The sequence below is a fragment of the Heptranchias perlo genome, chromosome 3 (assembly GCF_035084215.1).
Source record: "Heptranchias perlo isolate sHepPer1 chromosome 3, sHepPer1.hap1, whole genome shotgun sequence".
NCBI classification, from domain to species: Eukaryota; Metazoa; Chordata; class Chondrichthyes; order Hexanchiformes; family Hexanchidae; genus Heptranchias; species Heptranchias perlo.
The window spans coordinates 99286999-99300537 of record NC_090327.1 but is presented as its reverse complement, the minus strand read 5'-3'; the positions used below and the strand labels follow the sequence as shown (position 1 = coordinate 99300537).

At 41.4% G+C, this 13539-nt stretch overlaps 1 protein-coding gene across 4 annotated transcripts in view; it reads left to right on the top strand.

Annotated features, from left to right (window-relative positions):
- LOC137318183 (upstream-binding protein 1-like) overlaps positions 1 to 11176 on the top strand; it is a 73939-nt gene extending 62763 nt beyond the window's left edge. For 2 of the 4 annotated variants that reach the window (XM_067981154.1, XM_067981144.1), the window contains exons 11-16: positions 1879 to 1969; positions 4205 to 4326; positions 4710 to 4757; positions 7781 to 7923; positions 9923 to 9974; positions 10066 to 11176. In XM_067981154.1, the coding sequence (XP_067837255.1) occupies positions 1879 to 1969; positions 4205 to 4326; positions 4710 to 4757; positions 7781 to 7923; positions 9923 to 9974; positions 10066 to 10103 (494 nt within the window). In that variant the 3' untranslated portion in view covers positions 10104 to 11176. The remainder of the gene's footprint in view (positions 1 to 1878; positions 1970 to 4204; positions 4327 to 4709; positions 4758 to 7780; positions 7924 to 9922; positions 9975 to 10065) is intronic. The other 2 variants (XM_067981157.1, XM_067981151.1) reach the window with 1 other exon arrangement.
- The last annotated feature ends 2363 nt before the right edge of the window (positions 11177 to 13539 follow it).

The window sequence follows — 13539 nt, the reverse complement described above, 5'->3', positions numbered from 1 at the left end:
AAGATTGGTGGCATTGTAAGCAGTGTAGATGAAAACATAAAATTACAAAGCGATATTGATAGATTAGGTGAATGGGCAAAACTGTGGCAAATGGAATTCAATGTAGACAAATGTGAGGTCGTCCACTTTGGATCAAAAAAGGATAGAACAGGGTACTTTCTAAATGGTAAAATGTTTATAAACAGTGGATGTCCAAAGGGACTTAGGGGTTCAGGTACATAGATCATTGAAGTGTCATGAACAGGTGCAGAAAATAATCAAGAAGGCAAATGGAAAGCTGGCCATTATATCTAGAGGACTAGAGTACAAGGGGGCAGAAGTTATGCTGCAGCTATACAAAACCCTGGTTCGACCGCACCTGGAGCACTGTGAGCAGCTCTGGGCACCGCACCTTCGGAAGGACATATTGGCCTTGGAGGGAGTGCAGCGTAGGTTTACTAGAATGATACCCGGACTTCAAGGGTTAAGTTACGAGGAGAGATTACACAAATTGGGGTTGTATTCTCGAGTTTCAAAGGTTAAGGGGTGATCTGATCGAAGTTTATAAGATATTAAGGGGAACAGATAGGGTGGATAGAGAGAAACTATTTCCGCTGGTTGGGGATTTTAGGAGTAGGGGCCACAGTCTAAAAATTAGAGCCAGACCTTTCAGGAGCGAGATTAGAAAACGTTTCTACACACAAGGGGTGGTAGAAGTTTGGAACTCTCTTCTGCAAACGGCAATTGATACTAGCTCAATTGCTAAATTTAAATCTGAGATAGATAGCTTTTTGGCAACCAAAGGTATTAAGGGATATGGGCCAAAGGCAAGTATATGGAGTTAGATCACAGATCAGCCATGATCTTATCAAATGGCGGAGCAGGTATGGGGGGCTGAGTGGCCTACTCATGCTCCTATGTGATAGATTGGGAAAAGGGGAGGTGCAACGAGATCCTGGGTGTCCTTGTACACCAGTCGCTGAAAGCGAGCATATTCAGGTGCAGCAAGCAGTTAGGAAGGCAAATGGTATGTTGGCCTTCATTGCAAGAGGATTTGAGTACAGGAGCAGGGATGTTTTACTACAGTTATATAGGGCCTTGGTGAGATCACATCTGGAGTATTGTGTGCAGTTTTGGTCTCCTTATCTGAGGAAGGATGTCCTTGCCATGGAGGGAGTGCATTGAAGATTTACCAGACTGATTCCTGGGATGGCAGGACTGACGTATGAGGAGAGATTGGGTCGACTAGGCCTATATTCACTCGAGTTTAGAAGAATGAGAGGTTCTAACAGGACTAGACAGACTAGATGCAGGGAGGATGTTCCCGATGGCTGGGGAGTCCAGAATCAGGGGTCGCAGTCTCAGGATACGGGGTATACCATTTAGAACAGAGATGAGGAGAAATTTCTTCACTCGGAGAGTGGTGAACCTGTGGAATTCTCTACCACAGAAGGCAGTGGAGGCCAAGTCATTAGATGTATTCAAGAAGGAGATATATTTCTTAATGCTAAAGGGATATGGGGAAAAAGTGGGAACCGGGGTACTGAGTTCGACGATCAGCCATGATCATTTTGAATGGCGGAGCAGGCCTGAAGGGCCGAATGGCCTACTCTTGCTCCTATTTTCTACAGAAAAGAATTGGAATTTATACGGTGGCAAAAAAAAAATTAAATCTGCTAGTTCCAATTCTATTGCTATGACTAACAAACATCCAAATAATAATCTGGAAGTCCCAAGTAAATTATTCATGTGCAAGTCAAGACATTGAAGTAATTGCTGTGGTTATCTTGAGCTGCGTTATGATTGTATTTCCTTTTGCTGGTTAGTTATGGCTCATCTACTGATTCCCCGTAAAGGCGTTTATAACTCATTTGGTATTTATGATTGATGCTTTCACAGGTTCTGATTTACTAAAGTTGACGCGAGATGATCTTGTTCAGATCTGTGGCTCAGCTGATGGGATTAGATTGTTCAATGCACTTAAAGCAAGGTAACTTTTCAGAAACCAATTAAAATGACTCACTCATCCTTTGTTTAAATCAGGAGTGTCAAACTCTGTTTATATGGTGGGCCTGATCTGACATTCTGGTACTTGGCGAGGGCCACATTCAGGAAAAGTAATTTCGTCACACTGGGGTAGAAATTGGTATGCGTTTTGCCCTTTTTTTGGGTGTATAATGGGCACATTGTATACCAATTTCCAGGCATAAGATCCTGCACCTGATCTGCACCAGTGGCACAGCTGCTGCCATATTTGCCCTCACTGCTTCTGGGTTTACCTGGCGGCTGCCTGAAATCAGCGTTGGCTCATTTTAAATCCAAAGAAGAATCCTGCCCCTGTTTCAGGACCCCCGAGTCCCAATCTCCCAACCAGCCCCCCACCCCCTGAATCTCCTGCTCACTAGTCTTTGGTCACCCTATTCCAACTCAGCCCAACCCCTGCACCTCGACCCACTCCATCTCTCCCTCCCCTTCACCAACTGGTGAAATTTCTGGTCACCGCTAAGTGGGTGTTGGCTCTCTTTGCTAGTGTGGGGGGTGACACTACTGAATGGGAGGGGTGCTGCTGCGGCGTGAAATTTGTACGGCGCAGTTCTACCGGGCTAACAGTGCCCGGGAGATTCAGCAGCCCTGATCGCAGTACAATCCGGGCCAGATGAAACCATTCCTGGGGCTATACATTTGACACCCCTGGCTTAATTGATGCACTTTTTAGCTTAGGAGGTTACCTAGCCTCATATGGCTACTATGTACTCAATACTGAAGATGCAGTTTGTGTGTGCACATTATAAGAGCCTTTGATTACAGCTAACATTGTTCCTCGGTGAAATATTTAGTGGTAACTGAAACTTAGTGTCCTGAAGCATGTGGCGATGCTAATTTTTGTTGTAAGGGTTGATGGGTATATTTTGAATCAGTAAATTTTTTATTGTGTGGAACAAGTGGTTTGTGTACTTTCAAGAAGGAAATCTCTTCCCTAATTTAACTTCTGTTCCCTTTTAACTGTGAATTATCCTTTCCACCCTTCTATCCTGATGTGCAGTTGCTCACTATCCTAAAGAGAAAAATTAGCTTTTTTCTTTTTCTTTTTCACTTTTCACTTCCAACTTAGACCCTCCCTCCATTGTTCCATTACAACTGACAATGTTATCCTCATAGTCTTCCTGGTCCTGATGATATCCTTCCCATCAGCCACACTGTGTCTTTGCGCTATGGCATTCTTGTAAATTTGCTCGTGCACAATTAATACCTCTTGAGGCTCTATCTTCAGACCCTCATTTATAGTCTAATAATTCAAAATTGTTTTTTTTGCGCCAGAAAATTTGAATTAGCCAGCAATTTGAATTAGCCAGCAATTTGAATTAAGCAGCTGGAATAAAACAGCATCGCAAGCTTTTTTAAAAAGTGCAGTTTGAATTATCCTGTCATTCGAATTAAACGACTTTGAATGATCTTGGCCTCAGTACCTCATCTGAAACTCCACATCTCCTCTACTAGTAAAACTGCCTCCAAGACTCTGGTTTCCTATTTTGTGCCAAATTCTTTTCCACTCTAGTCTTTATAAAGGACGAGTCTGTCCTAGACATGAACACTGCTCCCATATCTAGAAGGGCTTTTCTAACACCTCTTACACTCCTGGCAGGATACACGATAAAGCTTGCCATCTGATAGGTTGGAGGCTAGATGTGAGAGAGGGAACACCCATCTCTCCTTGTTTTATCAATACTACAGTGTCAGTGCTCTTCTAAACTTTCCTTCTGTTCAAGAATCATTGCACCATTTCCTTTTTCAACTCTTTTCCTCCCCCTGTCAGGACCTAGAAATTATGGAGCTCCTTAGCATCCTCGGTCTTTTATTCCTCCTAGTGGAGCTAAGATACTATCCCCATGGATAAATGAAAATTGAAAGGATAGTTGGTCATCTGATCGTGGTTGCATGTCTCCTAATAGCTGTTAGGCATTGGGTAAAGGTGTGAAAGTAAGTCAGGTACAGAATGGCCTGGTCATGTATGCATGAAGAAAAGTGAAAGGGAAATAGCCTTGTTCCCTCATTTTTTAGAAAGTTTTCTCAGAACCAATAATTGAAAATAAGATGTAAAGCCACAATCATACCAGTAATTGCAAGTCTATCCGCTGTTCATTTTTAAGAGAACTGATTTACCTAGACTTCATGTAACATACTATCTAGTGTCTTAAGCCTAATGCCATCTTATTACGTAATACAGATCTGTTAGACCGAGGTTAACCATCTATGTCTGCCAAGAATCACAGCATGCAAGAAGTGTTTCACAGTTGGCTAGATCACAAGATAATGAAAATGGAGAGGGAGACAGTCGTGCAATATATGGTAAGAATTTTTGTGTAGCTCTTATGGAAAGTTCTTGAAGATAGATTACTTAGGCATGTTCCTCAACTTTGAATGTAGGTCTGTGCATAACGTGGGCTTAACATTGTTAATAGCAAATGAGAAACTGTGACTGCCCCTTTAGGAATCAGTGTTGGATTACCTCCAGTCCATTTTCCAGGATGAAATTCTGTCCAATAGCTCAACAGATTCACCTAGCTCAGTACCATACCTACTCAGTCCTATATTGGCTGGAATCATGGTAACAGTAACACTTCTCAGATAGGAGTAGAGCATTGGTTCATCTAGCTTACTCATCCAACTTCCCACATGATTACCTTGATACATTTTTCAATCTAATAATCCTGAATTCTGTTTGCTAATAGGAACTTGTCCCGTCCCTGTCGTGGTTTCTTGTTTCCCCAGCCTTGCAGGTAGTTCCACGTGTTTACTACAATTTTAATTTTTTTTAAATTGCAAGAAAAGTTATGTTTTCAAATACAAACAGCTGCAATAAAGCTATTTGCATTCATATCTTCAACCAGCTATTACTATTAATTGATTCAAATCAAAGACTTGTATTATAAAATAATGAACACAATTTTTATCATTTTTATTGGGAGCCACTGATCTGGCTAATGGGTATTGCATAACATACTAGGTGTAGACTTTATTGGCAGCCGAGTGCAGGTTATGGTTACAAATTATTACTCCTGTTCTGATCATAATGTGTGCCTCGGTCCTGAAGATGCCTGCAGCTGCTGCCAACACAAAAACACCACCCAAAAAAATGTAAACTGTACACAACTGAAGCCATTTATATTCTGAAAAGTAAAATACCAGGCAGTGATTTCAAGGCAGTAATTCAGTTGTGCTGTCAGTTGACAATTGTAAAAGTTTGGACTTTGCTCTCTGGGTTTGTCATGACAAATCACGATTAGATTATTGCTTTTTAATTACTGCCTGATACCAGGGGCAATAATGTGATGTTTCATGCCCATAGAGCTGCTGTGTACTAGGTGCTAAAGCCTGCTCAGCACCTGTTGCACATTCCATGTCCTGATACAATCCTGAAATTCCTGTGGTGCTGAGAGCTGCACACCCGTTATGTGCTAGGCTGATTAAAGCCTGAATTGTATTTAAATTGGGGAATGGTCCCATAATGTATTTTGAGTGCCTGAACAGCGCTCTTGAATCTTAATGTATAAAATGGGTGTTGTAGGAGAAGCCTTTTCCAAATAATTGGCTCCTTTTCCTTAAAGGGGACTGTTTTTTCCCACTTCCTGGAAGTAGCTGTTTAGTTTCTATTGGTTTCAGGGCTGTTTTGCTGTTTACCTGCTATGGCTGGAAGGGACTTGCTGTCAACCTCTTAAAGTTGCACCCACTGCTATTCTTGCCCATTTCTGCAAGGATATTTTGTTTGATGCTGCCTATATGGTTATACCTTAGGGCATTCTGCTGTAAGTTCTGAAGGAGGATAAGTGGAGGCATGCTAGATAATTGCATTTGCACCCCAGACACTCAATAAGACATCAGCACCTGTGTGTAAGAGACCTGGCAGCCACACCTAGACATGTTCAAAGATACCTGCATGTGGAGACAATGATTCCTGAAGGAGCCCATCACAGAACTGTGTACACACCTGCAGCCAGACCTAGGAACCATTTTCACATACTGAGTCCTCCGGAATGTCTGCAAACTCAGCTGGGACCTTGGTACACCAGTTAGTTGCCACTAGGTCTTGTAAGGGGCAGAGCCTCCACTTGTCCCATTCAAGGCCAGTGACGTGGAGAGGCCTGTGCCGAGATGCAGTTTTACAACCCTCCCCCCCCCCAGGTTTTCGGGGTCACTATCTTCTGCTTGAGGCTGAAGAAAGTCAGTCCAGCTCCTCTAGTAGTATATGCATCTTCGTTAATTATGAGGCTCCTAATAGAGGGAGTGTTTACAAATCAGAGTTCTTGCGCTACAGCCGCCATTTGGAACCCAACATGCAGTCAGCATAAATGTGAGACCAGGCATACCAGCCCAGCAAAATGGCAGAAATTGTTCCCATCTGGCAGTGCAAGCTGGGGATGGGGTCTGGACCTCTGAAGAAGACTGAAATTTATATTTAAAAAAATTTTAAAAGTGGCCCCCTTAACAAAGGGGCTGTGGGGGCAACTTCTGTTTGTTTCTGTGGGGCCCCCTGTCCGGCTCCTTATGCCACTGTACGCAGCCTCTTCCAGACAGCCCAGATGTGGCCCTCTCAGCATCAAAGATCCATTTCTCCTGGCATTGCCCCCTAACCCCACAAACTTCAGTGATGGGGGCCAATGGCAGGTGCACTTTGCCACTTGTGCCAAGATGCAGCTTTTATACCCTCTAGGCTTTCGGGGTTACTATCTTCTACTTGAGGCTGAAGAAAGTCAATCCGGCTTCTCTAGTAGTATATATGCATCTTTGTTCATTATGAGGCTCCTAAGAAAGGGAGTGTTTACAACCCAAATATGTCCGTTTTAACACTCTTGAGTTTCACACTTCATTTTCTGTGTTTCTTGCCGAGGTGGATGGAGGCTGCTTGCACTAATTCACCACAAGGAGCAGTAACCAGCCTATTGGGCAAGATGGTGATCTAGATTTTTCGCCATTTAGATTCTTCTGTGTTGATTATGCTCTACGCCCAGCTTTCTCCTTCAGATTTCCACAGTTTTATGTATGGATGCATTCATCTTCACCATATTCACTGCAATGAATTTGAACTTGAATTTTCCCCAAGTCAAACTTTGGGGGTCGGTCCCCTCCCACCTATTTAAAGTAAAGTTGCTTGTTAAAAATTTGTGGTTGTTGGAGCATTGTCCTCTTGAGGAAGAAACATTCTTCCTATTCAGACAGAACGGTTTCTCTTTCTTTCCCCTTAGGAAAGATCTAGGAACTTCTTATAACAGAGATGTGTGCTTTGGATCACTGATTTACTGCATACATACAGCAGCCTTTTGCTGCTGCCAGAATATTTATACACATTCACAGTTAAAAGAGCTTTGAAACCGATATGTAAATATATTTAATATGCACTTCGGCAATCTGTTGCAGATCCAGAAAAACTATAGTACATGGCTATACTGAAAAGGTTGTACATACAGTATCAAAAACTTGCCTTTTGTAAAATGAAAATGGATAAAATGTATCCTAATGACTATTTTTAAAGGTAATGTACATGGTCCTCTTGGAATGCTCTTTGGGGCTAACTAAAAATTGAAGATGTTTTTCTAAGAGAATCTAATGTTGACTGCGTATAATTCATTCAGAACAATACAGTCTGCAGTTTATTGGCCTTGGATCAGCTAATTTGAGTGTTAGCTTTTATGTTATAACTAAATGCATATAGTATTTTAAATGTATTAGGTAGGAATTGGTAGACCACACACAGGTCAGGATCACTTTATAACAATTCTTTTTTTTCCCCTTGCCTACCTTTTAGTGTACCATGCCATCTACCTGGAAGAGCTGACAACAGCAGAACTTGCCAAAAAGATTGCTACTATCTTTAGTATTTCCCAAAATCAAATAAACCAGGTTTACAGACAGGGTCCTACAGGTATTCATGTTCTCGTCAGTGATCAGGTAAGTGAGAATTTTGCTGCAGAGAAGTCTGAGAACCGTCTGCTGAGTCCAGTAACTGCTGCCATCGTCATGACTCAATAGGGGGCAGGATTTGGACTGTTCTTGTTAACTGCATGCAACAGTCCATTCACCCCACGAGAATGGAGGTGTCAGCATTGGCTCAGTGGTAGCCCTCTTGCATCTGAGTCAGAAGGTCGTGGGTTCAAGCCCCGCTTTGAGCACATATTCCAGGCTGCCACTTTTCAGTGCAGTATTGAGGGAGTGCTGTACTGTCGGAGGGTGCCGTCTTTCGAATGACACGTTAAAGCAAGGCCCTATCTGCCCCCTCGGGTAGACGTAAAAGATCCCACGCCACTATTCGAAGAAGAGCAGGTGAGTTTTCCTGGTGTCCTGGCCAACATTTATCCCTCGACCAACACCTAAAATGGATGATCTGGTCATTTATTTCATTGCTGTTTGTGGGACCTTGCTGTGCACAAATTGGCCACCGCATTTCCTACATTGCAACAATGTCTACACTTCAAAAGTACTTCATTGGCTGTAAAGCACTTTGGGACATCCTGAGGTTGTGAAAGGCGGTATCTAAATGCAAGTTATTTCTTTCTGGGAATGGCTAAAACTCATTAAAACATGGTCATTTCAAATACGTAGCTACTTGGGTCGGAGTCGAATGTTCTTTTTCTCCCTCTTCCACCCCCCCCCCCCCCCCCCCCATTTTTATTCCTCCTTCCTTTTCTTAATCATTTTCTCCCTTTCTCCCCTCCCAAAGACATTGATTCTTCACAGAAGTTAAGCACATGTGGCCTTTAATACCTAATCCAAATGGCCATTCTTTTTGATTGAGTCCCAAACAAGTGAGTGTTGACAGACTATCCAACAGCATAACATTCAAAGCTAAGCCCAATCCTGTACTCATCCAGCATCCACACTTCTGGCAGGGTTCACCTGGTGATGATTAGAAATAGGAATTCCAAACATTCCCCCTCTCCAACCCAGGGGCTAACTCTGGTGCCACTAATGCCAGCTCAGCTAACTCAGCACAGATGTGCTTTATACAAATTAATTTTTGAAGTGTGCTCTGTTATGTAGGCAAATGCAGAAGTCAAATTGTGCACAGCAAGATCTCACAGCTACAATGAGATGAATGATCGTTTCTTTTTTTTTGGTGTTTGAGGTATGAATGTTGGCCAAGACACTGGGAGAAATACAAAGAAGTTACAACACGGAAACCAGCTTTTTGGTCCAACCAGCCCATGTTAGTGTTTACCTGCCACACAAGTAAATAGTTCTAAACATGTTTAGCCACCCTGTTCCAATATCCCTTCATCCCTGCCCCTCTTTGAATAATGCCATGAGATCTTTGCTATCCACCTGAATAGGCAGAGAGGGCATTATTATCTCATCCAGGACACTGCCCTCTGACAGTACAGCACTCCAAAGAAGTGTCAGTTTATGAGCTCAAGTGCTGGAGTGGGGCCTGAACCCACAACGCTGAGGTGAGTGTGCTACCAACTAAGTCAAGTGTGCCTTTAGCAAAAAAAAACACCTTTATCCTCAAAAGAAAGTACTACCAGCAATTTTTTTTAAAATTGTATTTTATATTTTTGTGTATATACACTTTTTTTTGGCTGCTAGGCAAATACTGTGTTGGATTTGAAAGAGATGGCTTGCAGTGATTCCTGGGACCTGGATTTATCTCATGCCTGTTGGTATGAAGGTCTCCTTTCTCTGCTAGGTCCTATGTGGAATAAGCTTGGGTAGTCTACCCATTTTTGATGTTTAAAATTCAAAATGAATTAGAATACCTGAAGTTGGCTGGATATAGAATTGTCACACTGGAGCATTAGAGATGCTCTTTAATTGGCAGAGGGAGGTTTACTTTGAATCTAATTAAAATCTTCTAGTTTTGAGCACAAAAATAATTGACACAATAGATATTTTTTGTTCTCCACATCCCTGAAATAGATTTGTGTTCACTTTCTGAAAATTTGTATTCCAGATGGTTCACAACCTCCAAGATGAAAGTTGCTTTGTAATCAGCACAGTAAAAGGTATGTATTTTTCCCTCAGCTAAGCAATTTGTACAAGCCAACCTAATGGTAAGCAGATTGATCATGTAATTTCTTTTCTTTTGTTTTACAGCTGAAAATAGTGAAGGCTACCATGTAATTTTGAAGTAACCTGTCCCATTTAGCAGTTAAGCTGGACTACATTTTTGCATATAGAAGATACCTTTATTATGACAAAGGACATTGAGCAAATCCATGTAAATGTTAGAATCTGACTTCACTGTACAAAATGTTTCATATTGAAAACACAGCTTGACTGTTCAGTTACCTTACTGTGAGTTTGAAACTTCTGGAAATATCACTGCCACCAATCAGCGCCCTCCCTGCACGTCTCAGGATGCAGCAAGCTCGAGGGTAGGCCTGAAAGTCCAGAAATTATGGTTCAAAGTGGTCTTCATAAATATGACGAGGAAAATGGCCAGTAGATCCAGTTTTGCACAATAATTGTCTCATTTCGAAGCATTCATGCTTCATCTTACCTGTCTAGTTTCTTGATTATTGGTTTCGAGATTGATGTTGACGTATGCCAAGTTATTTTTAAATGTTTGCCTTTTACTTCCTGTGCCGTAATGCATTTTACTGCCTTTCTAAGATACTAGTTTGCCCAGCTTAAAGCTGTATCTGCAAAATCATATAGTGCAGTTGCTAATCTGCATTCTAAGGAGAAAAAGAAAGGCAATATAAAAAAAAATGTTGTGATTTCAATTCCTGTCTCAAATCAGGACATTTGTTTAATTTAAAGTTGCAGCTTGCACATTCTTGAGCTATATTTTTCCCCCTGCTTCCTTTTAAGGTCACATGGCTTTTTAAAAAAAAGTAACAACTCCACTGTGGAGACTGCCCTTATTTCTGGTTTTGAACATTTAGTGCATTTTAGTGTTTCATTTTCAATGTCAAACCTTTTACCTGTAGATAAACAGCAATTGTGAATAAAGCAGCAGCTTCTCAGTTTTGTTAGTAACCCACAATTGCTTTTAGATCAAAGAGGAAAGGTGTGTTCTGCATTTAAAAAAATTACAATAAATTTGTAAATGTCCATTAATCAAATCCTATGCTTTTGAAAGCAGTATTTAAAAATGTAGTTGTGTCCATCATTTTTTGATTTAAGTCATAATTGTGCCTCTGTGACCAAATCTCACTGCACTGATATGTTAATAAAATCAAGATTGTTTGCTTACTTTTCACATGTTTTCGAGGGATTGTAATTATCAGTTGACAATCGAGCATTTTTAGGTCAAGCGCTATGTATACAAATCAGAGGTTTTCCCACCAAGGGAGAAAACTAGCTTGTTACCATAGCTGTCCACTTCAACTTGGCTGTCAGAATTGCTTTAAAATATACTGAGGAGTTGTAAACAATTTTACAACACCAAGTTATTGTCCAACAATTTTATTTGAAAATCACAAGCTTTCGGAGGCTTCCTCCTTCCTCAGTTGAGGAAGGAGGAAGCCTCCGAAAGCTTGTGATTTTCAAATAAAATTGTTGGACTATAACTTGGTGTTGTAAAATTGTTTACAATTGTCAACCCCAGTCCATCACCGGCATCTCCACATACTGAGGAGTATAGCAGCTTTTGGCATGGAATTTTGGATTGCAATTTAATTGTAGGTATGCTGGTGCAAAAACAGCCATAGATAATGTCCCAATAGTGTTATGTTTCACTTAATTTGTCATTAGAATAAGCACCAGCAACTTTGTTCCTCTTGGTTTAGAGATCATCTTATGGGATGTGCATAAATTCACATTGCCTCTATAATAAAAGTTTTCAAATCATTTTTTACAAATGTCTCTTCAAACTGTGTAATTGTTAAAATTAATGTGACAATTAAACCACTGATTGCTACGTGGTGTTGCTGGTCAGCAAACATCAGTGTGAAATGTGTGCCATTTAACCAACACTGCTGTTGTTCAGTTTCAACAATTGTTGGGCTGTGACTGTATGTGGTTTCAGCTTGTGCAGAGGATAAGGGTTAATAGAATATTTCATACTAAAGCACTGCATAAACTGAATTTCCATAGCTCTTTTGGTTGGTCTGAGAATTTGGCTTCTGCACCCTATACTCATTAAATGGCACCAAAGTAGAGCCCTGCACAAAACATCGATCTGTTCTGTTCTTTCCACAGATGCTGGCTGACCTGCTTTGCATTTCCAGTTTTGAGATTTCTAGGATTTGCAGTCTTTTGCTTTTTATTTAGATTATTTAGAAATAAATAGTGATGTCTTGAGTGTACATATTAGAGAGAGGGAGGTGCTGGAAGTCTTAACGCGCATCAAGGTAGATAAATCTCCGGGACCTGATGAAATGTATCCCAGGACGTTATGGGAGGTTAGGGAGGAAATTGCGGGTCCCCTAGCAGAGATATTTGAATCATCGACAGCTACAGGTGAGGTGCCTGAAGATTGGAGGGTAGCAAATGTTGTGCCTTTGTTTAAGAAAGGCGGCAGGGAAAAGCCTGGGAACTACAGACCGGTGAGCCTGACATCTGTAGTGGGTAAGTTGTTAGAGGGTATTCTGAGAGACAGGATCTACAGGCATTTGGAGAGGCAGGGACTGATTAGGAACAGTCAGCATGGTTTTGAGAGAGGAAAATCATGTCTCACGAATTTGATTTGAGTTTTTTGAAGGGGTAACCAAGAAGATAGATGAGGGCTGTGCAGTAGACGTGGTCTACATGGACTTTAGCAAAGCCTTTGACAAGGTACCGCATAGTAGGTTGTTACATAAGGTTAAATCTCACGGGATCCAAGGTGAGGTAGCCAATTGGATACAAAATTGGATTGACGACAGAAGACAGAGGGTGGTTGTAGAGGGTTGTTTTTCAAACTGGAGGCCTGTGACCAGCGGTGTGCCTCAGGGATCAGTGCTGGGTCTGCTGTTGTTTGTTATTTATATTAATGATTTGGATGAGAATTTAGGAGGCATAGTTAGTAAGTTTGCAGATGACACCAAGATTGGTGGCATTGTGGACAGTGAAGAAGGTTATCTAGGATTGCAACGGGATCTTGATAAATTGGGCCAGTGGGCCGATGAATGGCAGATGGAGTTTAATTTAGATAAATGTGATGTGATGCATTTTGGTAGATCAAATCGGGCCAGGACCTACTCCATTAATGGTAGGGCGTTGGGGAGAGTTATAGAACAAAGAGATCTATGAGTACAGGTTCATAGCTCCTTGAAAGTGGAGTCACAGGTGGATAGGGTGGTGAAGAAGGCATTCAGCATGCTTGGTTTCATTGGTCAGAACATTGAATACAGGAGTTGGGATGTCTTGTTGAAGTTGTACAAGACATTAGTAAGGCCACACTTGGAATACTGTGTACAGTTTTGGTCACCCTACTATAGAAAGGATATTATTAAACTAGAAAGAGTGCAGAAAAGATTTACTTGGATGCTACCGGGACTTGATGGTTTGACTTATAGGGAGAGGTTGGATAGACTGAGACTTTTTTCCCTGGAGAGTAGGAGGTTTCGGGGTGATCTTATAGAAGTCTATAAAATAATGAGGGGCATAGATAAGGTAGATAGTCAAAATCTTTTCCCAAAG